At 47.3% G+C, this 27,727-nt stretch overlaps 2 protein-coding genes and 1 pseudogene across 2 annotated transcripts; all 3 read right to left on the bottom strand.

The window, feature by feature from the left end:
* On the bottom strand, positions 355-1,428 carry LOC102188216 (mast cell protease 2-like). Its single transcript, XM_018065941.1, has 3 exons — positions 1,417-1,428; positions 889-1,143; positions 355-509 (listed from the first exon to the last, which is right to left on the bottom strand). Exons 1-3 carry the CDS (start codon positions 1,426-1,428, stop codon positions 366-368), a joined length of 411 nt encoding a protein of 136 aa, XP_017921430.1. The 3' UTR covers positions 355-365.
* On the bottom strand, positions 1,326-9,674 carry LOC108633309 (mast cell protease 2-like). The gene is made up of 3 exons (XM_018065942.1): positions 9,621-9,674; positions 2,283-2,428; positions 1,326-1,548 (listed from the first exon to the last, which is right to left on the bottom strand). The coding sequence occupies exons 1-3, from the start codon at positions 9,672-9,674 to the stop codon at positions 1,506-1,508; spliced, it is 243 nt and encodes an 80-aa protein (XP_017921431.1). The 3' UTR covers positions 1,326-1,505.
* On the bottom strand, positions 23,439-26,450 carry LOC102172892 (annotated as a pseudogene).

The raw sequence follows: 27,727 nt of genomic DNA, 5'->3' as shown, positions 1-27,727 counted from the left end.
AGGATCTGCTCTACTTTCTTCTTTAAGGTGGACATAGGGGTCCTGCCACTCCAGGGAACCCCTTTCTCTTCTCTCTCTCCCTATTGTTCTTCACTGTATCCTCTCTGTCTCTCACACACACACATCACACTCCCCCCTTTCAAGGCTTCTGGAATTTCTGATGCTGGGAGAAGAGAGAGGAGACACACACTCAGGTCTGGAAGCTGGGATTTATTGGGAATTCTATGACCTGAAGGGGCCTTCGTGAGGATTAGGGATGTGACGGGGCTTTAAGAGGAAAACCAGAGTCAGATCCAAGGTGAGTGGCACTGAGAACCTGCTGGAGTCCTCCTCTGGTTTCCCCTCATGCTGGCCCAGGTTCCAGGTTAATTCTCTTTCAGGACCTCATCGATCCAGGGCCAGTAAGGGGAGATCCGGGTGAAGATGGCAGGGGGCTTTGCATTGGACAGTCCATAGGAGACAATGCCCTGGGCCACCCCAGCACACAGAAGAGGGCCCCCTGAGTCTCCCTGTTGAAACAGAAGGAAAGGGAGAGAGAGAAGGTGAGCCGGGAAACCACCTCCTCCTCCCTGTCGTCCCAATCTGAGTTGATCGGACCTGTCATCAGGCTCAGGAACACGGGCTCCTTCATGAGGTGATACATCTCTGATGCTGTTCTCTTTCCTTCTTGGCACCCCCTGACCCTGGGAGGCACCCCTTGACCCTGAGCAGACCCTGGTCAGAGACCCCATGGGGCCAAGGGAGGATGATCTGCAGAGAGACAGTCCCTGGTCCTCAACCTGAGGTCTCACACTTTGTCACTGGCTGACACTCCTAACTCCGTCGCCTTCCAAAGGTGTCTGCTCCCTGGAGAGTGATTTGTGGGGAAGACCGTAGTCTGAGAATCACCTTAAAAGCAGATTTTGTGCTCTGGGGATTGCCCACACACAGCTGGAGATTGTGGTCAAAAGCAGGGAAGTGGCTACAGGCCCGGGGCTCCATGAGTCTCAGCTTCACCTCTTGCAGAGTGCTGGAGGCTGGTTCCTTCACACCTGTTCTTCCCCAGCCAGCCACCTGGCACATTCTCCCAGGACAGATGAAGGTGACATGGGGTAGAAGGGGGAGTGTCCGCACAGCCAGTGTCAGGTTGGCTTTCTCCTCCAACTGTGAAGGAAATAAGGGCTGTCAGTGATGGAAATGGCTTGGGGATGGGTGGAGGCAACCAGGGAGGGACAGGGCAGCTGCTCCACATGAGAGCCCCTTCCAGAGGCTGAGCTGAGGGGTGCTGGTGAGAGGCAGGTTGGGAAAGTGTGAGGGTAATGAGACCTGAAGGAGAAGTCCTGGAAAACAGAGAGAGGGGAAGGAAGCCTGGAGAACAGAAAGAGGGGAAGGAAACCTGGAGAACAGGGAGCGGGGAAGAGGAAGAAGAATTTGCACCTTCAGTAACATGATGTCGTGGAGACCATCAGGGTCATATTTGCGTAAGGAAACTGTTTTATGACCTCAATCCTCTGCCATGTATCTTCTTACTTTTGTATGTTTTGGGCTCCGAGGGTGACTGTTACAGACCTATATGAGGGAGAAGGCCAAGGTGAAACGCTGATGGTGGGGCATCTGCTGAGACATGCCCACTCTGAGAAAGGGTGTGCAGTCTCTCACAGGGTCAGCGATCTCTTCCCACCTCCCTATTTTGAACTACTCATGTATGTGAGGGGCTCAGGCTTTATTCAAGGAAGAGTTTTCTCAGGGACAGAGATAATCTCCAGGGTCTTCCAGATGCCAGGGAGTGAGTGGGCTGTGAAGGACCCAGGGCACAGGGTAGGACTTCCTAATCAAGGTGCCTTAATGAGGGCCACCTCTCTGAGGGCAGAGGTGTCCGAGGAAAGAGGGGAGTGGTGGGGTCTCAGGTGGACCCTGTTCTCTGTCTCCCATGGAAAGGGTGGGTTCAGGTCCCCAGGAACTAAAGACCAGTTCTTGAAAAGGGCATGGAGGAAGTGGTCGAGAACTGGGTGGGCCCCTGAAGGGTGTCTGCACATCCTTTGTGTTGGGGTTGGGGAGGGGGAGCTGCTTTTAGAAGAGGGGCACTGGGATGAGGTCCCCTTTCCTCTGAGGGGAGCTGAGCTCACAGTGACTGAGGGTCAGGACAGTCGTTTCACTGTGAGAATGATTTCCTTAAGGCCAAGTATTGTGTCTCCCTAAAGAGACCCAGGCCTAGGAGCTGCCCTCAGGCCCCGAGGAGCTGTTCCTGGTTTGTCCCCTGGCTGCTTCTCCCACTTGGAGATAAACAGGACCCACTGTCTCACCTTCCTGCACAGTGTGCAGCCGTCAGCACAAAGTCGCTTCTTATCAGGAAACCACCACAAGCCACCTGCTTCTCCCGCGAGGTGACAATTTCCAGGTAGGCCATGTAGGGGCGGGAGTGTGGCTTGCTCTCTGTGCCCCCGATGATCTCCCCTGGAACACAGAACCCCAGGGCCTGAACACAGAGGGTGCAGCGGCTGGCTTCAAGTCGGAACAGGCGTCTTTGGAATCCGCACTCACCCTGAGTTCTGCCCTCTTCCTCTCAGGTGGCTCTGGTGTCTCCTGCCTCTGCTCCAGGCACAGCAGCCAAGCTGGCCTCGGACGCCTCGCAGTCATGCTCACCTAAAGGTCCCCCCCACTCCCATTCTGCCCTCACTCAGCCCTCCTCTGTCCCTGTGCATGACCAGCTCTCCAGGTTCCTGTCTCCACCATCTCCATATCCCAGGTTGCTCAGAGATCAGCCAAGTTGCAAGGCCAGAAGGTGAAGGGAACACAGGACTCAGCTCAGTGTCACACATTCCATGCAGAGGAGACCACCCCTGGGGCCCCTGCTCTGGGCTTTCCCTCAGTCAAGGTGGGCTCCTTGTTTCTGGGAGCGACCATGAGCTGCAGAGAGAGGGTGTGCACAGCCCAAGGGGAAACTTCACTCTGAGGTGTTGGGGAGAAATCCTGGGGTTCTGTTTAAGGGTCAGCAATCTTCCAAGTAAATCTTGTTTTAGGGGTTGATCCTGCAGGTTCCAGAAGGAGTGGCCGGGCAACTCATCAGCCTGGGATCCGCAGCAGAGGAGGAGGAGCACCAGCGGGAGAGGAGGACGATGCATCTTCTCAGAGAGGCTGCCCAGGGCACGTGCTGCCTCTGTTTTCTAGTCTTGGGTTTTTCACTCCCAACAAGTGAGGGCAGGGCCAGGCTGGTAACACAGGAAGTGACTGGTCATGTTCTCTTCTCTCATACTGTGCCTGCATCTTTCTAATCAGAAATTTCCCATAGAGATGCCCTCTGTTTTGTGTGAGGTGAAGCTGAGGCCTGAACCTCCAAGTTTTGGCCTCAGGGATGAGCTCTCCAGTGTGGTCCCTCATTGGTGTGGAGGTGGAGGGCTCATGTCCTTCCCAGGCATGGCAGCTGATTAAGGCCCATCAGATACATGGGTGGGGGAAAGTCTTTACACTGAGAATTCAGAAGCATATGCACATTTAAGACAGTGACCATAGTAGGAAATACATTTGCAAAAAGACCCAACGCATATGCCATAGGTATGTGTGAGTACAAAGGCACAAACCTACAAACATGCAAATGAATCCAAAGTTGCAGGAAACAATACTCATCCTTAATCACGTGCAATGCAGTCTAAGCTGCCACTCCTTTGCATCCCATCTTTTTCCACTCCAGATTAAAATGCAAGCTACACCCCACTTCAAGCATCGTTACTGGCAATTTGAAAAACATTAGTCTGCATCTCTCTCTCCCTCCTAACCAAATATTCATAGGCAGAAGACCGTGATGAAAGAATATTAGGTAAGGGAAGAGACCATACTCTATGCTTGGGCTTTACATACATTATCATAAGAGCAAATGGGATTGGAATTAGGACTTTAAAGAGCTCATGAATATCAATTCTTATCACTCTCTTAGATGTATTGTTACTTTTATAACAATCCTGTGAAGTAGGTAGAGTTATCTCTATTTTATGAATCTTGCTATCAAAGCTTATGCCTCAGAATTAGACTTCCCTCATTTCATACAAAGGGCCCTTCTGCTGTACCATCAAAGGCAGGAAAATCTAGTCCCGCTAATGGGAATGTCAGTGTTGTTCCAGGGGTGCTGGGGTTCCTAATCTTACATGAGGAATCAAGCTCATTTGATTGAAATAGAATATATACAGATGTCAGGATCCAGGCAAGAATACTGGAGTGGGTTGACATTTCCTTCTCCAGGGTTTCCCATCACAATCTTGGGAATTACCATTAGCATTGTTTTCAGTTCAGTTCAGTTCAGTTCAGTCGCTCTGTCGTGTCCAACTCTTTGCGACCCCATGAATCTTAGCACACCAGGCCTCCCTGTTCATCAGCAACTCCCGAAGTTTACTCAGACTCGCGTCCATTGAGTCAGTAATGCCATCCAGCCATCTCATCCTCTGTCGTCCACTTCTCCTCCTGTCCCCAATCCCTCCTAGCATCAGAGTCTTTTCCAGTGAGTCAACTCTTCACATGATGTGGCCAAAGTACTGGAGCTTCAGCTTTAGCATCATTCCTTCCAAAGAAATCCCAGGGCTGATCTCCTTCAGAAGGGACTGGTTGGATCTCCTTGCAGTCCAAGGGACTCTCAAGAGTCTTTTCCAATACCACAGTTCAAAAGCAACAATTTTTCGGTGCTCAGCTTTCTTCACAGTCCAACTTTCACATCCATGCATGACCACAGGGAAAACCATAGCCTTGACTAGACGGACCTTAGTCGGCAAAGTAGAGTCTCTCCTTTTGAATATGCTATCTAGGTTGGTCATAACTTTTCTTCCAAGGAGTAAGCGTCTTTTAATTTCATGGCTGCAGTCACCATCTGCAGTGATTTTGGAGCCCAAAAAATAAAGTCTGACACTGTTTCCACTGTTTCCCCATCTATTTCCCATGAAGTGTTGGGACCAGATCTTCATTTTCTGAATGTTGAGCTTTAAGCCAACTTTTTCACTCTCCACTTTCACTTTCATCAAGAGCTTTTTAGTTCCTCTTCACACTGGATCAGATGGTAAAAGCGTCTGCCTACAATGCAGGAGACCTGGGTTCGATCCCTGGGTTGGGAAGATCCCCTGGAGAAGGAAATGGCAACCCACTCCAGTATTCTTGCCTGGAAAATTCCATGGACAGAGGAGCCTGGTAGGCTACAGTCTATGGGGTCGCAAAGAGTTGGACACGACTGAGCAACTTCACTTAAATTTCAGCCATAAGGGTGGTATCATCTGCATATCTAGGTTATTGATATTTCTCCTGGCAATCTTGATTCCAGCTTGATTTCTTCCAGTCCAGCGTTTCTCATGATGTACTCTGCATATAAGTTAAATAAGCAGGGTGACAATATACAGCTTTGATGTACTCCTTTTCTTAATTGGAACCAGTCTGTTGTTCCATGTACTGTTCTAACCATTACCTCCTGACCTGCATACAGATTTCCCAAGAGGCAGGTCAGGTGGTCTGGTATTCCCATCTCTCTCAGAATTTTGCACAGTTTATTGTGATCCACACAGTCAAAGGCCTTGGCGTAGTCAATACAGCAGAAAGAGATGTTTTTCTGGAACTCTCTTGCTTTTTCCATGATTCAGTGAATGTTGGCAATTTGATCTCTGGTTCCTCTGCCTTTTCTAAAACCAGCTTGAACATCAGGGAGTTCACGGTTCACCAATTGCTGAAGCCTGGCTTGGAGAATTTTGAGCATTACTTTACTAACATGTGAGATGAGTGCAATTGTGCGGTAGTTTGAGCATACTTTGGCATTGTCTTTCTTTGGGAATGAAATGAAAACTGACCTTTTCCTGTCCTGTGGCCACTGCTCAGTTTCCCAAATTTGCTGGCATATTGAGTGCAGCACTTTCACAGCATCATCTTTCAAGATTTGAAATAGCTCAACTGGAATTCCATCACCTCCACAAGCTTTGTTCGTAGTGATGCTTTCTAAGGCCCACTTGACTTCACATTCCAGGATGTCTGGCTCTAGATGAGTGATCACACCATCATGATTATCTGGGTCGTGAGGATCTTTTTTGTACAGTTCTTCTGTGTATTCTTGCCACCTCTTCTTAATATCTTCTGCTTCTTTTAGGTCCAGACCATTTCTGTCTGTTATCAAGCCCATCTTTGCACGAAATATTCCCTTGGTATCTCTAATTTTCTTGAAGAGTTCTGTAGTCTTTCCCATTCTGTTCTTTTCCTCTATTTCTTTGCATTGATCACTGAAGAAGGCTTTCTTATCTCTTCTTGCTATTCTTTGGAACTCTGCATTCAGATGCTTATATCTTTCCTTTTCTCCTTTGCTTTTCACCTCTCTTCTTTTCGCAGCTATTTGTAAGGCCTACCCAGACAGCCATTTTGCTTTTTTGCATTTCTTTTCCATGGGGATGGTCTTGATCCCTGTCTCCTGTACAATGTCACGAACCTCATTCCATAGTTCATCGGACTCTCTATGTATCAGATCTAGGCCCTTAAATCTATTTCTCACTTCCACTATATAATCATAAGGGATTTGATTTAGGTCATACCTGAATGGTCTAGTGGTTTTTCCTACTTTCTTCCATTTAAGTCTGAATTTGGTAATAAGGAGTTCATGATCTGAGCCACAGTCAGCTCCCGGTCTTGTTTTTGTTGACTGTATAGAGCTTCTCCATCTTTGGCTGCAAAGAATATAATCAATCTGATTTTGGTGTTGACCATCTGGTGATGTCCATGTGTAGAGTCTTCTCTTGTGTTGTTGGAAGAGAGTGTTTGCTATGACCAGTGCATTTCCTTGGCAAAACTCTATTAGTCTTTGCTCTGCTTCATTCCGCATTCCAAGGCCAAATTTGCCTGTTACTCCAGGTGTTTCTTGACTTCCTACTTTTGCATTCCAGTCCCCTATAATGAAAAGGACATCTTTTTTGGGTGTTAGTTCTAAAAGGTCTTATAGGTCTTCATAGAACCATTCAACTTCAGCTTCTTCAGCGTTACTGGTTGGGGCATAGACTTGGATTACTGTGATATTGAATGGTTTGCCTTGGAGACGAACAGAGATCATTCTGTCGTTTTTGAGATTGCATCCAAGTACTTTATTTCGGACTCTTCTGTTGACCATGATGGCTACTCCATTTCTTCTGAGGGATTCCTGCCCGCAGTAGTAGATATAATGGTCACCTGAGTTAAATTCACACATTCCAGTCCATTTTAGTTCGCTGATTCCTAGAATGTCAACGTTCACTCTTGCCATCTCTTGTTTGACCACTTCCAATTTGCCTTGATTCATGGACCTGACATTCCAGGTTACTATGCAATATTTCTCTTTATAGCATCAGACCTTCCTTCTATCACCAGTCACATCCACAGCTGGATATTGTTTTTGCTTTGGCTCCATCCCTTCATTCTTTCTGGACTTCTTTCTCCACTGATCTCCAGTAGCGTGTTGGGCACCTACTGACCTGGGAGTTCCTCTTTCCGTATGCTATCATTTCGCCTTTTCATCCTGTTCACGGGGTTCTCAAGGCAAGAACACTGAAGTGGTTTGCCATTCCCTTCTCCAGTGCACCGCATTCTGTCAGGCCTCTCCACCATGACCCGCCCGTCTTGGGTTGCCCCACGGGCATGGCTTAGTATATTTGAGTTAGAAAAGGCTGTGGTCCTAGTGTGATTAGACTGTCTAGTTTTCTGTGAGTTTGGTTTCAGTGTGTCTGCCCTCTGATGCCCTCTTGCAACACCTATCATCTTACTTGGGTTTCTCTTACCTTGGGTGTGCGGTGTCACTTCACGGCTGCTCCAGCAAAGCACAGCCGCTGCTCCTTACCTTCGATGAAGTGTATCTCCTCACTGCCATCCTTCCTAACCTTCAATGTGGGAGAGATCCTCTAGGCCCTCCTGCACCCGTGCAGCCACCGCTCCTTGGAAGAGGGGTTGCTAGAAGATTTAAACAGAAAGATATTCCATGTTCATGTTTGGAAGAGAAAATATTTTTTAAATGTCATCTCTCCAAAAAGTGGTCTATAGATTCACTGCATCCAAGACGTATTTCTTAGAACTTACTTGGTTCTAAATAGACATGGAAAATACATGTGGAAAAACCCATGACCAAAAATAGCCAAGTCGTCCTAAAGAATGAGAACAAGATGGCAGGTCTTGCTTTAGCAAATGAGGTCATAGTACTGAGGATGGTGTGGCACTGATGGAGCACAGGGATATGGACTAATGGACAAGGAAAAGAGACCCCACACATGTTGGGACAATGATACACACACATCAAGGGCTACCCAGGTGCCTCAACAGTAAGGAATCCACCAAACAATGCAGAAGGCCCAGGTTCATTCCCTGGGTTGGGAAGATCCCATGGAGAAGGAAATGGCACCCACTCCAGTATTCTTGCCTGGGAAATCCCATGAAGAGAGAAGCCCAGTGGGCTACAGCCCATGGGGTCTCAAAGGTCAGACATGACTTAGTGATTAAGGAATGACACGTATATCAAACATGGTATATGACGGAGGTTTCATGGCAGAGAATGAGGAAAAGACTACTTTTTTCCCCTCCTCAATAAGTGGTGCTAGGACAATAAATGGCACTCTGGTGTCTTATAAGGCACGTCTTTCTACTTGGAAAGAAAAAGCACTTGACCCTGCTGCACCCTCTCCTGCTTCTTGATGCTCTGGGCCCCCAGGGTGATGCTGATTGAGCTGCACAGAGAACAGAGTAGAGGTATGAAGAGCATGGAGTCACAGGAGATACAGCCCAGGAGCTGTGACAGGCTGGCGACTTCAGGGCAGGGCTACAGCTGAGGGGAAATTGAGGTGACAGACAGTCCTGGGGGAGTGACACTGTGTCTTGTGCTTTTCAATGACACAAGTGCAGGGCTTCTGGGAGCTTTCTCAGGAATATTATGAAATTAATGTGAGCTTGCACTAGGAGCTTATATAGGTGGATTTTGTAAAATCCTCATGTCCTTGAGACATCCCAGGATCTCAGTAAATTTTTTTGTTTCTTTTTTTTTTGGCTGTACAAGTGAATGGCTAGCTTTTGGCTGATTTTAATAGTGATAGTACTGGTGGGATTCAAGACTACAGGAATGGGGCTGGGCACTGCTAAAGGCTCTGGGACAGCTGAGTGCCTGAGAGGCGGGGAGGTGGGGCAGAAAATGGACTTCTTGGGGTCTGAGGAAGAGTCAAGGCACCTAGAGAGCTTTGGATAATGTCACCTAATCACTTCTGATCAATCACACCCTAGACTTCTCTCCTAGCAAGAGTAAAGGGTGAGAAACACTGAGAAGTTTTCTCTGGTTCTTAAGCTGGGTCACCAAATCTCCCGTACTGTGGATGGTTTGTCTGAGTTGTCCTATCCTGGCTGGACTGAGGGGTTTGACTTACTCACGTTTTGTAGCTTCACATTCTCCACCAAATGCAAAACCCACATTCCTGGTGGTGAGAGAGAGTCTGAGACCCATGAAAGATCTTAGTGAAAACCTTTCTTCCAGCCCACCATCCCTCCTTGCTGAGTGTCTATGTGGCATCAAACTTGTATTCTTGGTTGGAATGGCAGCTGGTTCAGAAATTGGAGCTGAGCAGAGGGTCAGGACTTCAGGAGGTTTAGTGAGATGTGTTCTGCCCTCAGGAATGGGGACAGTCTCTCACCTGTTCCATCCCAGGAAGCAAAAGAAAGGCCATCAGGAGTAGGAGTGGCTGCATCTTCCAGAAGGTCTGCCCAGGTCACAGCTGCTGGGGTTTCTTCCTTCCAGACACAAAGCATAGAGGAAGGAAGGAGGGGAGGCTCAGTGCCCACACAACCTCCCAGAGCTGTGCATCCCCCTGCCAGGTGTCAGCATGCCACGTGTGTCCATGTTCTCTGCTGTGGGATAGGTGAGAACAACAGTCACCACACTTGCACTCCCACTGCAGAGACACAGAGCAAGAACAACAACAAAGTGAAGGCTGTGGCGCAGTCAGTGTTACCAAGTCCAAGCTCATTGCTGTACAGTAAGTCAATACACACAGAGATGAGTTGTTTGGGCAAGAAATAATGACTTTATTTGGAAAGCCAGCAGACCAAGAAGATGGTGGACTTGTGTCCCAAGGAACCGTCCTGCTTGAGTTAGAATTCAGGCTTCTGTTATACTACGATAAAAGAGGAGGGAGTGGCATCAAACATTCCTTGGTTCCAGTCAGCCTCCTGAGAGGCTGTGTCAGTTTCTTCTGTCCTGCAGTCTTTCATTGGTGGGCCTGGCCAGGATGTTTCCTGTATCATAAACAAAGGCATTTTAGCTGAATACTCATTACTTGGGAGGCAGGATTCCACAGATGGGCCATCATGTATAACTTAAATTTGTAGCCAACACCCCATTAGTAACTAATCTAACAGACTGCAAGGATTATTCCATAATATAGCAGTGGAGGGGCTGGACTCCAGGAGCACCTCAGTGACTGAATCAAGAACATCTCCATTTCCTCACTGTTGGTTCTTTAATGATTCTGATGAGATCATGAATAATTACTCAATAGCAAGATCCAGGGATATGAGAGACATAGTTCCTGCCCTTGAGAAGCTGACAGTAGGCAGAGGTAGTCTTAGAATCTGCAGGTAGAGAGAAAGATGGTGAGGACCAAGACAAGGGGCACTGCTTGGTGCCACGTGGGAAGGCAGAGACTGGACTTGCCTTATAAGCAGGTACCCTGGACACACCCACGTGCCCCAAGCAGCAATCTCATGCCTATCTTGTTACCATTCTAGACTCACATTTTTGGAGTGTTTAGAATCGCCTCTTTAAACGTAAATATTTCACAACATAGGGAGCTTTTCTTATCCCACAGTTCTGAACAAAAGTCCTGGACTTGATACTCACTGGGCCAAAACAAACCGTCCCTGGGACCATTGGCACTGAGCGTCCCTCAAGCTGAGATGGGGGCTCTTCCACCCAAATCAGAGTGCTCATGAGTGGGAATGGGGGCTTCCTCTCCAAACATGCTGGTGACTGGTGAGCAGTGAAAGAGATACGGATGCTGCTCATCCTAATAATTACTCCCCACAAAGTATTCTCTGTCTGGTGTCCAGAGAACCATGCCTCAGATAAGCCTGGGCCAGGCCGTCCCAAACATGTGCAGATCACCCCAACCCTCTCACCAGTATGAGGACAGAAGAAAGAGGAATGGAAAGGACGGCATGAGGAGTCCTATACACCCCAATCCCAAGTGAACTGAAGGAACAACATCTTATGAACCAATAGAAAAAGAGCAAAAGGAAATATGCTTAAGCATTAAGGATGATCTGAGGATGATGGAATTCTGCACTTCTGTTAATGTTCTTATTTGTATGTTCTGTATTTAACTATGATGTCTGTTGCTTTTCCATCCAAAATGCATTTTGCACAGTCAAAACTCACTCACCACGCAAATGTTCAGCAAACCACTCCCCTTCAGCTTAGCCTTCCCTAAGCTGCATGTTTTAAAAATTAGCAACTTTCCCAAATACATCCGTAGATATAAAATTCAGAGATTATTGATAAATAGGAGGAAAAATTGAGTCAATAACCTATAGGTTATAAGAAACCTTTGAAACATTAGGATACCCCTGAATCCAAAACTTTTTATTGCTATGACTTTCCTTTAGAGATAAATATATTTATATAAACACCTATGTTTATATATGACAAAGGAGGCAAGAATATACAATGGAGTAAAGACAATCTCTTTAACAAGTGGTGCTGGGAAAACTGGTCAACCACTTGTAAAAGAATGAAACTAGATCACTTTCTAACACCGCACACAAAAATAAACTCAAAATGGATTAAAGATCTAAATGTAAGATCAGAAACTATAAAACTCCTAGAGGAAAACATAGGCAAAACACTCTCAGACATAAATCACAGCAGGATCCTCTATGATCCACCTCCCAGAATTCTGGAAATAAAAGCAAAAATAAACAAATGGGATCTAATTAAAATTAAAAGCTTCTGTACAACAAAGGAAAATATAAGCAAGGTGAAAAGACAGCCTTCAGAATGGGAGAAAATAATAGCAAATGAAGCAACTGACAAACAACTAATCTCAAAAATATACAAGCAACTTCTGCAGCTCAATTCCAGAAAAATAAACGACCCAATCAAAAAATGGGCCAAAGAACTAAATAGACATTTCTCCAAAGAAGACATACGGATGGCTAACAAACACATGAAAAGATGCTCAACATCACTCATTATTAGAGAAATGCAAATCAAAACCACAATGAGGTACCACTTCACACCAGTCAGAATGGCTGCGATCCAAAAATCTGCAAGCAATAAATGCTGGAGTGGGTGTGGAGAAAAGGGAACCCTCCTACACTGTTGGTGGGAATGCAAACTAGTACAGCCACTATGGAGAACAGTGTGGAGATTCCTTAAAAAATTGCAAATAGAACTACCTTATGACCCAGCAATCCCACTGCTGGGCATACACACGGAGGAAACCAGAATTGAAAGAGACACATGTACCCCAATGTTCATCGCAGCACTGTTTATAATAGCCAGGACATGGAAACAACCTAGATGTCCATCAGCAGATGAATGGATAAGAAAGCTGTGGTACATATACACAATGGAGTATTACTCAGCCGTTAAGAAGAATTCATTTGAATCAGTTCTGATGAGATGGATGAAACTGGAGCCAATTATACAGAGTGAAGTAAGCCAGAAAGAAAAACACCAATACAGTATACTAACACATATATATGGAATTTAGGAAGATGGCAATGACGACCCTGTATGCAAGACAGGAAAAAAGACACAGATGTGTATAACGGACTTTTGGACTCAGAGGGAGAGGGAGAGGGTGGGATGATTTGGGAGAATGGCATTCTAACATGTATACTATCATGTAAGAATTGAATCGCCAGTCCATATCTGACGTAGGGTGCAGCTTGCTTGGGGCAGGTGCATGGGGATGACCCAGAGAGATGTTGTGGGGAGGGAGGTGGGAGGGGGGTTCATGTTTGGGAACGCATGTAAGAATTAAAGATTTTAAAATTAAAAAAAAAATAATAATAAATAAATAAATAAATAAAATAATAAAAAAATAAAAATTAGCAACTTTCCCAAATACATTCATAGATAAAAGAAATCCAGAGATTACTAATAGAAGGAAAAATTGAGTCAATAACCTATAGGTTATAAGAAACCTTTGAATCATTAGGATACCCCTGAATCCAAAACTTTTTATTGCAATGACTTTCCTTTAGAAATAAATATATTTATATACACACCTACATGGGAATAATGGAGGTGGGGAGAGGCTGGCTCAGCCCAAGATGGAAGAGCTCCCTCAAGGTCACTTGGGGCTGAAGGAGGATGTGCTGTCAAGACACCAGAGGCTTCACAGGGCCCTAGTGGTCAGGACTCCAAGCCAGGCCTGCAAAAGACACTCGAGCTGGGCCTGGGAAGACTGAAGCCCTCCTGAAACTTTCTCAGACTTCTCACCTCTGTCTGTTCTGATGCGGAGAGAGACTGCATTCAGTGAGCCACACCTTTGTAAACCTCCTCCATTTCTGTTAGGATGGACAAGGGCCCACCTCAACCCCAGAGCTTCTCGGGTGGCCCTCCTTCCAAATTTGGATTCTCTTCTGTTGCCCCCTGGGCACTGAGATGGGGGATAGGAGAGTAGGTGTGGATGAGGAGGGGTCATGAGGATGAGACACGAGGATCGTTGACAAGAGGGTAGTGTGTTCCTGAGGAGGGGTCTCCCATCTCTGATGGAGCTCAAGGGTAGCCTGCAGGTGGAGCTGGCACTGGCAACATGTGACTGGAGGGAGCTGGCTGTCAGTGCAGCAGGAGTTTTTATTTCAAAGTTGGAAGGTGGGGGTGGGGTGCAGTGTATGTGCTGAAGGAGGAAGATCAGATGTGAATAGGTGGTTGCCTGGTAAACTAGGTGCCTAACAAATGTGTTTAGGTAAATAAAAGAGGAATCAGTGATTTCTGCTCAAGAGATGAAAGTTTATTAAATTCCAGGCAGCTTTCCTTCACCCACTTTGCCCAGTGCACCCATTCCAGGGAAGATGGAGGGGTCCATCCCAGGGGCATCTCAGGCTGATCCTTGCCATTTGTACTGGCTCATTGTTGTTTGGATCCAGGACAGAAAGCTGGAGATTCTCATGTAGACATATGGAGTCCTCCCATGCTCTTCTCCATAGAACACAATGCCGTGGGCCACACCATTACACATGAGCGGGCCCCTGGAGTCACCCCGTGGGCAGAGAGAGCAAGGGCTGGGCTCACCTTTTTCAGTTATTCTCCCCGCTGATGCCCAGAATGGTCTCTGTGAGGGGCCTGGGCTGACATCAGGGCCTTTGTTGGTCCTAAGGTTTCATCCAGGCATTGACAAACTGCTGCTCCTCCCACACGAAGCTTCTGCCCATATTCAACTTTGGGGAAGTGTTCACCCCCAGGGACACAGGAAAGATTTCAGAGAGGAGGACATGCCGGGGACACAGGCACAAGGTTCCTTCCCACTGCCCCCCATCCTCCCAGTTCACCTGACACAATGCTGGAGTCCAGCTCCAGCAGCCAGACAATCAGCCTGAAGGGATGAGCGGTGTTGGCGGGGAATGATGTAGCCTCTGACTGGAGGTATGGAACTACATGTTTATTTCAAGCATCATGTCTTCTTTCATACTTTTTCAAAAGGATTAGGTCAGAGGTTTTACATTTTCAGCTCCCCCTCACCCAGATTTATTATCTCCTGCTGGTGATGGAATGAAACCCCAACACTGCAGAGTGGTTTGAATCTTTTTATTTTAACCCCTTGCTTTTTACAGCTGCTTTATTTTATATCCCTTGCACAACAATCTAAAGAGCAAGTTGCCAAGCACTATGATTTAGTGACTATACAGTGCGCAGGCGCAGGGCGAGATAACTTTTACCTTAACTTATTTACTGCAGCTAAGACTTTGTTTTGGGGAACTTCCTTATCAGCTTAGAATACATTTTGTCCCTGGGTCTGCTCCTTTTGAGGAATCAGAGAAACATCCTTGTGTGCAAGAAATGTTCTTTTCCCATGGGAACAAACAGAGGATTCTTAGCTGAACATCTCATTTGCAAGACTGTTTAGCCCTGGTTGAGAGTCTCGTTTGCAAGCACTTCTCATCCTTCCTTATACCTTGTTCCCTACAATCTCCTTGTTGCCCTTCAAACAGAGTTCCTTTTTCACCAATTCTATCAGAATCGTGTTTACTTGTGATAACATTGTAACTTATGCTTATGTCTGGGCTGCCTACCACATTCCTCAGTTTATCTCTTATCTTTCTAAATCCTGCTTGCCCCTAGTATCCTAAGCTCACTATATCCTAAAAGGGCTTCTAGCTATTCTTAATTATTCCTAAACCCTAAACTCAGCACACTTCCTTTGTCATAAACATCTTCCTCACAAACAGGTCTCAGATAACAATCCTTCACATGGCCTCAAGCTGCAGCCTATGTACTCATCCTGGGACATTCTTTGTAAAAATCCTTGAACAAATGTCAATGGTTACTTTATAGATTATTTTCTGGGCACAAACTGCAGAAGGCTTTGTGCTTTCTCATGCTTCTCTCAAGAACAATAAGCACCTTAACATTCTTCCCAGCCAACTTAACCAAAGAAAGGAAGGAACAAGTCAGAATCACAAGAGCTAACTCCTTCATCCCGGGTCTGTGCCTGCGGGACAAGGAGAGGGTTTGGGAGCCTTGCCTCCATTTTGTCAGTAATGCCTAACGCAGCTCCTGATAACCCAAGCTTTTGCATGGACAACACTGAGGATCTCACCAAGAAAGAATTCTTCCTCTTGTTTGGATCTCCAGCTAGCAAGTGATACATTTCTCCTCCCTTTGGGCTTTAAGATCTAGCACCTATAGTGTGTCTGCACAGGGCATATCTACCCCGAGTTGCCCCCAGCCAGCCACATTGCATATTATACCTGGCTTCACCTTCTGCCAGCTTCTGAGCAGATTGATGGGGCTCACTGCATCTGTGAAATCAGCCTTAATCAGCTGAAGAAGAGGAAAGGCATTCTCACCTACTGATGGCCCACAGAGACTGCAGGACAGTCATGGGGTTGCCTTCTTCTCAGTGCTCAAACCACAGAAGGGGTCATACAGGAGGAAGGGCAGGAATGAGGTCATGGGGGATGCAGAACCCTGGAAGGAAAGTGTCCCAGAACCAGCGCAGCCATGCATCCCCTCTGCAGTAACATGATATCGTTGACCCAAGTCTTACAATTACAGTCTGGGTGGCAGATGGCTCTTCTCATGGGGCTGACCTGCTGGATCTTCTCTGTTCCGTGATGTTGTGGGCCCCCAGGTGACATTGATTAAGCTGCACAGAGAGCATAGAGGGAGCAGATGTCACATGAGATACAGTCCAGAGGCTGGGAGGAAAAACACAGCTTGGGACAGGATGGGACTGGAGGGGAGAGAATTCTAGGCAATGGGCCCTGGAGCTGAGCATCTCTGAGCTGTCTGTTTCTAGCAGCACAGTCAGGGAGGACCTCCTGGAATCCATGAGGGTGTTCAGTCATGTAGCATCTTGACAGTCACAGAAGGAAACGTGAATTTCTCACATGTGTACTCCAGGGTCCAGGGCACAAACTTGGCTTCCTCCCATTCCAGGTATGATCAGTTGCTTCTTTTAATGTGCCACTGGCATTCACTTGTCCCTCTCTTCCCAAAGCTCACCTGGACTTTGAAGAGCTTCCTATGTCCCCAGCAAGTGGTCAACAGAGGGTGGGGGCCCGGGCACTGCTCCTCACCTTCCCAAGTAGTGAACTGCTGTCAGCAGAAAGCCCTCACACATGAGGAAACCCACAGAGCTGAAAATGTCCTCTGAAACCTGGTATTCAACAAATGCCATATAGGAAATGGGACTGTGCCCACAACCCCCTCTCCTTGTCCCACAGGCACAGACCCGGGATGAATGAGTTAGCTCTTGTGATTCTGACTTGTTTCTTCCCTTCTTCAGTTGAGTTGGGTGGAAAGAATGTTAAAGTGCTTATTGTTTTGTGAATGGCATGAGAAAGCACAAAGCCTTCTGCAGTTGTGCCCAGAAAATAATCTATAAAGTAACCATTGACATTTGTTCAAGGATTTTTACAAAGGATGTCCCAGGATAAGCATGTAGGCGGCATCTTGAGGCCATTGGAAGGATTGTTATCTGAGACCTCTTTGTGAGGGGGATGTTTATGACAAAGGAAGTTTGCTGAGTTTAGGGTTTAGGAATAATTAAGAATACCTAGAAGCCTTTTTAGGAGATAGTGAGCTTAGGATACTAGGGGCGAGCAGGATTTAGAAAAATAAGAGATAAACTGAGGAATGTGGTATGCAGGCAGACATAAGCATGAGTTACAATGTAATCACAAGTAAACACATTTCTGAGAGAATCGCTGAAGCAGGAACTCTCTTTGAAGGGCAACAAGGAGATAATAAATCTGGGTGAGGGAGAGCTGAAAATGTAAAACCTCTGACCTAATCCTTTTGAAAAAGTATGAAAGAAGATGTGATGCTTGAAATAAACATATAGTTCCATACCTCGAGTCAGAGGCTACATCATTCCCTGCCAACACCACTCATCCCTTCAGGCTGATTCCCTGGCTGCTGGAGCTGGACTCCAGCACTTGGATATGTAAGAATCAAGATAATTCTGATTACTAAAGACGCTATTGAGATAATGAAAATTATAGCCACAGGGTGGGTGAACTAAGAACGAGTTTATCTGGGAGATATATGTATGTATATATACATACATAAACCTTATCTAACCTCTAGGTCACAGGGAAGTGAACAGTTTTCAAAATCTACATGGAATTACAAATCCCTAGAAAATATAAATTAAAGAAACATACTCAGGAAGTTTGAATTTTCCTATAAACATTACACGAATTGATTCCATTTTCAAAAATAGTCCATCAAGGACAGCTGCAAGCTCACAAGAATTCCCTGGAAGTCTTTGAAAACAATTTAAATATGGATATACATGTTCTTCTGGCAAGTAAATGCTACACATCTCCCTTATGAGACTAGCAAAATAGCAAAACCTAGATGACAAATGGGATGACAATATGGGAGGAGAAATTTACGGGATAATGTTATTCCAGTATTGATGTAATCCAATCAGTCCATAAGCAAAAGTATTAGATCATTTCTAATTTGGGTTTTTCTGAGGATGAGTGGCTTTCATTCGAAACACAATTGCTGTAACACAACACATTGACTGATGAAAGAAGATACACCATATGATAATTCAACTGAATAGGGAAAAAGCATCTACTAAAACCCACTATCCTTCATTTAAAAAAAATTCTTTACAAAATAGGAGCAGAAATGATGGTCTTTATTCTGATAAACAATCCCTGCAAAAATCCCACACCAGTCAATATACTTACTGATGTAATGTTCTATGTTTTTCATTCAAGAGCAAAACAATACAAGGTCATGCAGATAGCCATAATCATCATTTCTCTTCAATAATATACAAGAGATTTTAGTCACTACAGTTAAGCAGGCAGTAGAAGGAAAAGGTATAAGACAGAGAAAGAGGAAATAAAACTGTGAATATTCAAGATATACAATAAAAATAGCCAGGAACCTGCAGATCAATTATTATAGTTGGTAATTGTCAAATTTTCTGGGCACAAAATCAACTCAAACACTAATCATCTCTCTATCTATACAATAATAGTTAGAAAATGAAATTTGAAAAAAAAAACATTAAAATCACAGATATGGTCAAATAACTAAGTATAAATCATAAAGATATTCCACATTCATGTTTGGAAGAGAAAATACTTTTAAGGTATTCATTCTCCTAAAAGTGATCTACAGATTCATTGCACTCAGGAAGTATTTCACAGAACTTTATTGGTTCTAAATAGATGTGGAAAAACAGTAGCCAACATTGGAGAAGGCAGGCTTAAAGAATGAGAATAAGATGGGAGCTCTTGGCTTAGCAAATGAAGTCATAGTAATGAAGATAGTGCCCTACTGCTGGCGCCATAGAGACACAGGTGACAAGATAGAGACCCCGCACACATTGAGACATTCTACACAAATATAGAACCCTTGGTGTATGATGGAGTTTTATGGCAGAGAGTGGTGAGAAACTGTTTTTTCCCCTCCTAAATAAGTGGTGCTCAGGAAAATAAATGTCTCTGTGGTGTCTTTAAGGACACATCTTTCTACATGGAAAAAAGCACTTGATCCTGCTGCACACTCTCCTGCTTCTTGATGCTGTGGGCCCCCAGGTGACGCTGATTGAGCTGCACAGAGAACAGAGTAGAGGTATGAGGAGCATGGAGTCACAGGAGATACAGCCCAGGAGCTGTGACGGACCAGCGACTTCAGGGCAGGGCTGCAACTGAGGGGAAACTGAGGTGACAGACAGCCCTGGGTAAGTGACACTGTGTCTTGTGCTTTTCAATGACATGAGTGCAGGGCTTCTGGGAGCTTTCTCAGGAATATTATGAAATTAATGTGAGTTTGCATGAGGAACTTATAGAGTTACAAAATCCTCATGCCCTAGGGCATAACACATGCAGGATCTCAGAAAATGTTCTTTGGCTGCACAAGTGGCCTCCCATTACCTTTTGGCTGAGGTCGTTGGGGTTTCAGGTCACAGGGGTGGGTGGAGGGCACTGCCACAGACAGTGGAGTAGCTAAGAGCCTGAAAGGCAGGGGAGGTGGGGCAGAAAAGGAGCTGCTTGGGGCCTGGGAAAGAGCCAAGACACCTGGAGAGCTTTGGGTGCTGTCACCTAGCCACTTCTGATCAATCGCACACCTGGCTCCTATCCTGGACAGGAGTGAGGGGTGGAAGGCACTGGTTCATAAGCTGGGTCCACTGACAACTCCCATACTGTGGTTGGTTTGTCTGGGTTGTCTTTTCATGGCTGGAGTGAGGGATTTTACTTGTGTTTTGTAGCTTCACATCCTCTACCAAATGCACAATCCATTTCTCTGGTAGTGAGAGACAGGCTGAGACCCTTGAAAGATCTTAGTGAAAATCTCCCTGCTTGCCTGCCACCTCTCCTTGCTGAGTTGTCTATGTGGCATCAAACGTGTTCTTGGTTGGGATGGGTTCAGAAACTAGAGGGGTGCAGAAGGGTCAGGACTGCAGGAGGCTTGGTGAGATGGGCTACACCCTCAGGAATGGGCGGTCACTCACTGGTCCTAGCCCGGGAGGCAGAAAAAAGGCCATCAGGAGTAGGAGTGGCTGCTGCTGCTGCTGCTGCTGCTGCTGCTAAGTCGTTTCAGTGGTGTCCAACTCTGTGCGACCCCATAGACGGCAGCCCATCGGGCTCCCCCGTTCCTGGGAATCTCCAGGCAAGAACACTGGAGTGGGTTGCCATTTCCTTCTCCCGTGCATGAAAGTGAAAAGTGAAAGTGAAGTCACTCAGTCGTGTCCGACTCTTAGCGACCCCATAGACTGCAGCCTACCAGTCTCCTCTGTCCATGGGATTTTCCAGGAAAGAGTACTGGAGTGGGGTGCCATTGCCTTCTCTGGCAGGAGTGGCTGCATCTTCCCAAAGGTCTGTCCAGCTCACAGCTGCTGGGGTTTCTTCCTTCCAGACACAAAGCACAGGGGAAGAAAGGAAGGGAGCCTCAGTGTCCCCACAGACCTCCCAGAGATGTGCTCCCCCCTAGCTGGGTGTTAGCATGCTACAGATGACCACCTTTTCTGCCCTGGATTGGGAGAGAATGACACTGTCACCACACTCACACGCAAAGACTCACCAGAAGGAATAAGTAGTGAAGGCTGTGGTGCAGCCACTGTTACCTAGTTCAAGCTTGTACTAGTTGCTAAGCAACAGGCTAATAAATCACAAGATGAGTTGTTAAAAGAAGGAATAGCAACTTTATTCAGAAAGCTAGCAGACCAAGAAGATGGTGGACTCATGTTTCAAAGAACCATCTAACCTGAGTTAGGATTCAGGCTACTTTTATACTAGAAGGGAACATAGTAAAGTCAAATCAAGTTCCAATCAGCCTTAGGATGACTGTGTTCATTTCTTCTGACCTGCAGTCTTTCATCAGTGGGCTTGTTTCCTGTGAGATAAACAAAGGTATCTTAGCTTAACGCTCTGGAGAAGGAAATGGCAACCCACTCCAGTGTTCTTGCCTGGAGAATCCCAGGGATGGGGGAGCCTGGTGGGCTTCCGTCTATAGGGTCACACAGAGTCAGACACGACTGAAGTGACTTAGCAGCAGCAGCAGCAGCTTAACGCTCACTACCTGGGAGCCAGTGTTCGCAGAGGTGTGCCATCATGTATAATTAATTTTATAGACACTATACCACTAGTGACTAACGAACAGAATACCAAAGTTCTTCCCTATCACACCAAGAGGAGCTGGATCCCCAGGAGCCTCTCAGTAATTGAATCTCCATTTCTCCACTCTTGGTACTTTTATGATTCTGATAATATCATGAATAATTACTCAATAGGGGCAGTTCAGGGAGATGAGAGATTCAGCTCCTGCCCCTGTGAAGCTGACAGGACACAGAGGTAGACCCAGAATAGGTGGGTAGAGGACAAGCTGGTGAGTACTATGATGAGGGGTCTGCTCGTTGCCAAGTGTGAGGAAGTGGCTGAACTTGGTTTGGGAGCAGATAGACCTGAACTCACCAAAGTGAACCAAACAGCAACGCCATTTCCTATCTTGTCAGGGTTCCAGCCTCACATTTTTGTTGTGCTCACAATCAGCTCTTCAAATGTAAATATTGTGTGACAAAAATTTTCTTATCCCACAGTGTTGAACGAAAGTCTTGGACTTGATACTTATTGGACCAAAACCAACCATCACTGGGTCCTTCAGCATACAGTGACCTGACTGGCTTGGCTTGTGCTGAGGTATCCAGCATCCCTTGAGCTGAGTTGGGGGCTGTCCCATCTAAATCAGGGCTCCTGTGAGAGGAAGGGCCTTCCTTTCCAAAAATGCGGGTTACTGGTGGGAGGTGATGAGATAAGTGATGCTGATCATCCTAATGATTACTCCCGACTAATATTCTCTGTCCAAAGTAGAGAACCACATCTCTGATGTCTCTGGGCCAGGCCATCCTGAACATGTGCAGATGATTCCAACACTGTCACCAGTATGAGACAGAGAAAGAGGAATGGAAAAGATCACAGGAGTTCTAAACAAGCCAAGTCCCAGTGAGTTGTAGCAAGAGCATCTTACGAATAAACAGAGCGGAAGGACACAAGCTGAACCATTGATGGTGATGATCTGCAGGTGGTGAAATTGTAGGCAATTTTAAATTTCTTACTTGTATGTTCCCTATTTAGCTATCTTTATATGATTATATGTGTTGCTTTTACATGCAAAATACATTTTGCCATGGTGGAAGTTCACTCACCATGCAAACGTCCAGCAAACCACTTCTCTTTAGCCCAGGCTTCTCTAAGCTGCATGTTTTAAAAATGAAATTACTTTCCTGAATAGATTCTTACAAGAAATTCAGAGGTTATTGAAAAATAGAAGAGAAAAAAATATTCAATAAGCTATTAGGTATGGGACATGTTTGAAATATTAGGACACCTTGAATCAAAGAATTTATAACAATGACTTTCCTTTAGAGATAAATATACACACATGTAGGATGCTGGAGGTGGGAGCGGCTGGCTCAGCCCACGGTGGAAGAGCTCCCTCAAGGTCACTTGGTGCTGAAGGAGGATGTGCCCTCAGGACACAAGAGGCTGCACAGGGCCCTGGGCCCAGGACTCCAAGACAGGGCTGTGACAGGCACTCAACCTCCTTAGCCCTAGACAGTTCCAGTATGGGAGCAGCCTGCCCTCACAGGAGAGAGAGAGGCTCTAGAAACAGGAATCTGAGTGCCCATGGCATGGCCCCCTGACCTGCTAGGTCCCTGGAGTTATTCTCCTTCCTCTGACCTGTTCTTTGCTAAATTGTTGAGGGGTTGGTGACAGTGTTTGGTTTAGAGAAGGTAAGAAATTTCTAACACCCAGAGAGGACCATTTTGGGGAGAATTTGTCCTTTTAATGAATTGCCCTTTAGATTCATCCCTGGCAGAAGGCTAGGCACCAAAGAGACGTGGTTGAGGAATCAATGAGATTCTAATCAGATGGCATAAGATTTAGGAAGGAGTGAGGCCTAGGGTGGCTTAGTGGTAAAGAATTCGCCTGCCAAACAGGAGACGCAAGATGCGGGTTTGATCGCTCGGTCGGGAAGATCCCCTGGAGAAGGAAATGGCAACCCACTCCAGTGTTTGTGCCTGGAAAATCCCATGGACAGAGGAGCCTGGCAGGCCACAGTCCATGGGGTCGCAAAGAGTGGGACACGACTTAGCGACTTAGCAGAAGCAGAGGGCTAGGAAGGAAGGAGGAAGTAAAACCCAGAACTGACAGCAGAGGGTGTCCTGGAGCCGCGTGGTTATGTATTGAGGTGGTTCCACGAATAAATAGGAATTCAGTCACCATTCCTTTAGAGATTCCATTTATTGTGGCCCTGTGATCCCACTGCCAATCCCTATGGGATTCTTGTTGCTGCCCCAGGACAGTGGTCAGTGCAGAGAAAGGTCAGTCTCAAGCTGCTGTTAGAGCTGCTTCATTGTTCTCTTTATCCAGGGCAGGAAGTGTGAGACCTGGGTGAAGATTCCTGGAGGTTTCCCATTCGCCTTTCCATAGGAGAAAGTACCATGGACCACTTTTTTACACACGAGGGGTCCACCGGAGTCACCCTGTTGGCAGAGAGATAAGGGCTGAGCAGGCCTCCTTGCTTTGTCTTCGCTGCCACCCAGGCTGGGTGGTCTCAGCCATGGGCTGTGGGGAAGACCCAGGCCCAGGGAGGCCTGTTCACTTCCTGGTCCTGGGCTCCAGCCTGACTCTGACTGTTCTTAGCAGCTGGACTCAAGTCTACCTTTCTGTCAATTTTCTCCTGGAAACTCTGGTGATAAGAAAGCTGTGGGATGACTGATGCTTCCTGACCAACTCAGGAAAAAAAAGGCAAAACGTTGGATTCAAGGAGCAGGCTGCCGAAATTCTCAGCTGAGGATATGGCCTCTACCCTAACCATATCTCCCTAAGTTGCTATCCCCGGGTCTGTGTGCTCAGATGCAAGAAAACTGACCTTGAAGCCGGTCTTCACTTTCCTTGGGTCCCTGACACATTTCTGGGTGGCCCGGCTGTAGTGCCTGGGGTAGAGGGATTCACACACCTGATCCTCCTGCACCGTCACCTCTGCCTCCTCCAGCGTGGTGGCTGGAGTGCCCGGGGCCACCTGCCCCCAGCCAGCCAGACTGCACACCTGTCCTGGCTTCACCCGGGCCTTGGCCTTGGGCAGACTAAGGGGCTTCACAGCTGACGTCTGCTTGGCATTTCTCTCCAGCTGATGGGAAGAGACAAGAGTCTGGCTTAGTCAGTGATCCTCTGGCCTGGATGCCATGATGAGGCTGCATGGACCCCATCTCTCACTTCTCCCCCTGAGACTGGTCAGGCGGCCAAGATAGGAAGGAAGAAAGAGGCAGGAGATCCTGGGAGATCTATGATCTGATCCCAGGAGGGCAGGGCCAGTGGGGAGTTTTCCTTGCCTGCAGTAACATGATGTTGTTGGAGAAGTTCTTAGGATTATAGTCTGGGTGGCAGATGGCCCTCCTCACCCAGATGACCTGCTGGGCCCTCTCCTGTTGTTTAATGTTGTGGGCTCCCAGGGTGACGTTGATTGAGCTGCATGGAGAGCAGAGGAGGGGTGTAGGGATCATGGGGTCACCGGAGATACAGCCCAGGAGCTGTGACAGGCAGCTGACACCAGGGCAGGGCAGCAGCTGAGGGGGAATTGAGGTGACAGACGGTCCTGGGCTGAGTGACTCTGGGCCCTGTGCTTCTCGGGGACATGAGGGCAGGGCTCCCGGGAGCTTTCTCAGCGATATTGTGAAGTGACTCTGAGTTTGGGTTTTGGCTCTCACTGCACACTCTCATCCTTCTCTGATGCTTTATTTGGCCACTATGGATCGACCCTTCTCAACTCTGCCTCTTGTTCTCACCTCCGACCCACTGACTTCAAAACTTTACTTGTCCTGTTTCTCAGCTTTTCATCACCCTAGTCCTGCTCGTAAGATGGCTTATTTGATGAGCTCCTGTGGTCCTGATTTCCAGGATCCTGGGGTGAAGGCGGGGTACCCCTGGGCTCAGCTCCTGGGGAGAGGACAGGTCCTTATCCAGGCCCCAGGTAGGGTAGACTGGCTACTGCCCCTCACCTTCCTCTGCAGTGAGCAGCCGTCAGAACAAAGTCCTTTTGTATGAGAACACCGCCACACCTCTTCCAAGCATTCTCACCCAGATACTGAACGAAAGCCATGTAGGGCGGGAGTGCGGCTTGGCCTCATGGCCCCCAATGATCTCCTCTGAAAGAAAAGGCTGAAAGATGGGGAGATAGGAGAGGCTATGGTTAGAAGGGAGATTCGGGAAGGTGGCAGTCAAGGTGGGTCGACAGTGCTCAACAGACACTAGGGGAGAGTCCCCCAGGTTCTCACTGCAATGGGATAACCTTTTCTGAACCCCAAACCTCAGTATTGTTCTCCACGTCCTGATTCACACACACATATGGAGGGGCCTGAGACTGCCTTCCAGAGGGTGGAGCCCAGAAGGTCATGGATGGGACCCCCTGATGAGCCCTCATTCTCATGGAGTCTCCTAGACCCCTCTGAGCCTCTGCTAACATCCTGATTGGTGCCATTTTCTAATAATCCACCTATGGGTTTATGGAGTTGGATTTTCTAAAATCCTCATGTCCTAGGGCATAATGCATCCCAGGATCTCAGTAAACATCCGTTGATTACATGCATGAATGGCCTCTAATTAGCTTTTGGCTGAGGTTTGGTGGGGATAGTACTGGTGGGATTTAAGACCACAGGGATGGGGGAGGACACTGCCCAAGACAGTGGGGCAGAAAATGAACAGCTTGGGGCCTGGGGAAGAGTAACGACACCCAGAGAGCTTTGGGTGCTGCCATCTAGCCATTTCTGACCAGTCACGCCCTGGGCTCCTCTCCTGGGCAGGAGTGAAGGGCGGGGAAACTGACAAGTTTCTCTGGTTCTTAAGCTGGGTCCACTGACACCTCCCTTGCTGTGAATGGTTTGTCTGAGGTGTCCTTTCCTGGCTGGAGGGAGGAAATTTACTCATTTGTGTGTTATAGCTTCACATCCTCCACCAAATGCACAACCCAATTTACCAGTGGTGAGAGAGAGGCTAAGAGCTACAAAAGCTTTTAGTGAGGCTTGCTTCCTACCATCCATCCTTGCTGAATGTCTATGCAGCATCAAACTTGTAGTCTCAGTTGGGATGGGAGCTGGTTCAGAATTTGGAGCTGAGCAGAAGAGCCAGGACTGCGGAGGTTTAGTGAGATTGGCTACCCTGTCAGGATTGGGGACGGTCACTCACATGTCCCAGCCCGGGAGGCAGAAGAAAGGCCATCAGGAGCAGGGGTAGCTGCATCTTCCAGAAGATTTGCCCAGGTCAGAGCTGCTGGGGTTTCTTCCTTCCAGACACAAAGCACAGGGGAAGGAACCAGAGGGGGCTCAGTGCATCCACAGACCCCCCAGAGCTGCAAAGCTGTGCTTCCCCCAGCCGGGTGTGAGCATGCCACATGGGCCCACGTTCTCTGCTGTGGGATAGGTGAGAATGGTTGTCACCACACTTGCACTCCCACTGCAGAGTCACAGAGCAAGAAGAACAGCAAGGAAGTGGAGGCTGTGTTGCAGCCAGGGGAGGAGCTGTGTCCCCAGAGGCCCTCAGTGACTCAATCACGAGGGTCTGCATTTCTCCCCTCTCGGGTCTTCTTTGATTCTGAGGAAAGCACGAAAAACTACCCAATAGGTGAGGGTCAGGGATACAGCGACATGGCTCCTGTACTTGGGAAGCTCAGGGGCTGGAGGAGACCTAGAGCCTGCGGGCAGAGGACATGTGCGTGAGGACCACGGCGCGGGGCTCTGCTTGGGGTCAAGGGTGAGGCAGAGACCACACTTGCTCGAGGAGCATCGAGACCTGGACTCACACACAGTGGCCCAAATAGCAGCCCCACTTCCTGTCTTGCCGGGTTCCAGCCTCACATTTTTGGAGAATTTAGAATCTCTTGTTTAAATAAAAGTATTCTGTAACAAAAAGAGCCTTTCTTATCCGAAAATTTTGAACCAAAGTCCTGGACTTGATATTCATTGAAACAACAAACCATCACTGGGTCCTTCGGCAATGAGGGACAGGATTGGGTTGTGCTGAGGTATTCAGCGCCCCTCAAGCTCACCTGGGGGCTGTCCCACCCAAATCAGGGTGTTTGTGAGTCAGGAGGGGCTTCCTCTCCAGCAATGCTGGTGACTGGTGAGTGGGGAAGGGGAAACAGATGCCCGCCATCTAATCCTTACTCCCCACTAAGTATTCTCTGTCCAGAGTCCAGAGAGCCACGTCTCAGATGTCTCTGGGCCAGGCCATCCTAACCATGTGCAGATGACCCAACACTCTCCCCAGTATGAGGACAGAAGAGAGAGGAATGGAAAGGACGGCATGAGGAGCTCTAAACAACCCAACCCCAAGGGAGTTGAAGCAAGAGCATCTTATGAATAAATAGGAAAACGGTGGAAGGAAATGTGCCTCCGCATTACTGACGGTGATCTGGGGGTGGAGGGACTGCGCTGCGTTTATTTTCTTATCCATATGTGCTGTATTTAGTTGTCTTTCTGTGATGAATGGGCAGAGGAGCCTGGAGGGCGACAGTCATAGGGTCACAAAGAATCTGGCACGCCTGCAG

The sequence above is a fragment of the Capra hircus genome, chromosome 21 (assembly GCF_001704415.2).
Source record: "Capra hircus breed San Clemente chromosome 21, ASM170441v1, whole genome shotgun sequence".
In the NCBI taxonomy this organism is placed as follows: Eukaryota; Metazoa; Chordata; class Mammalia; order Artiodactyla; family Bovidae; genus Capra; species Capra hircus.
Note: the sequence above shows the minus strand (reverse complement) of the source record. Positions and strands in the feature narration are given on the sequence as shown.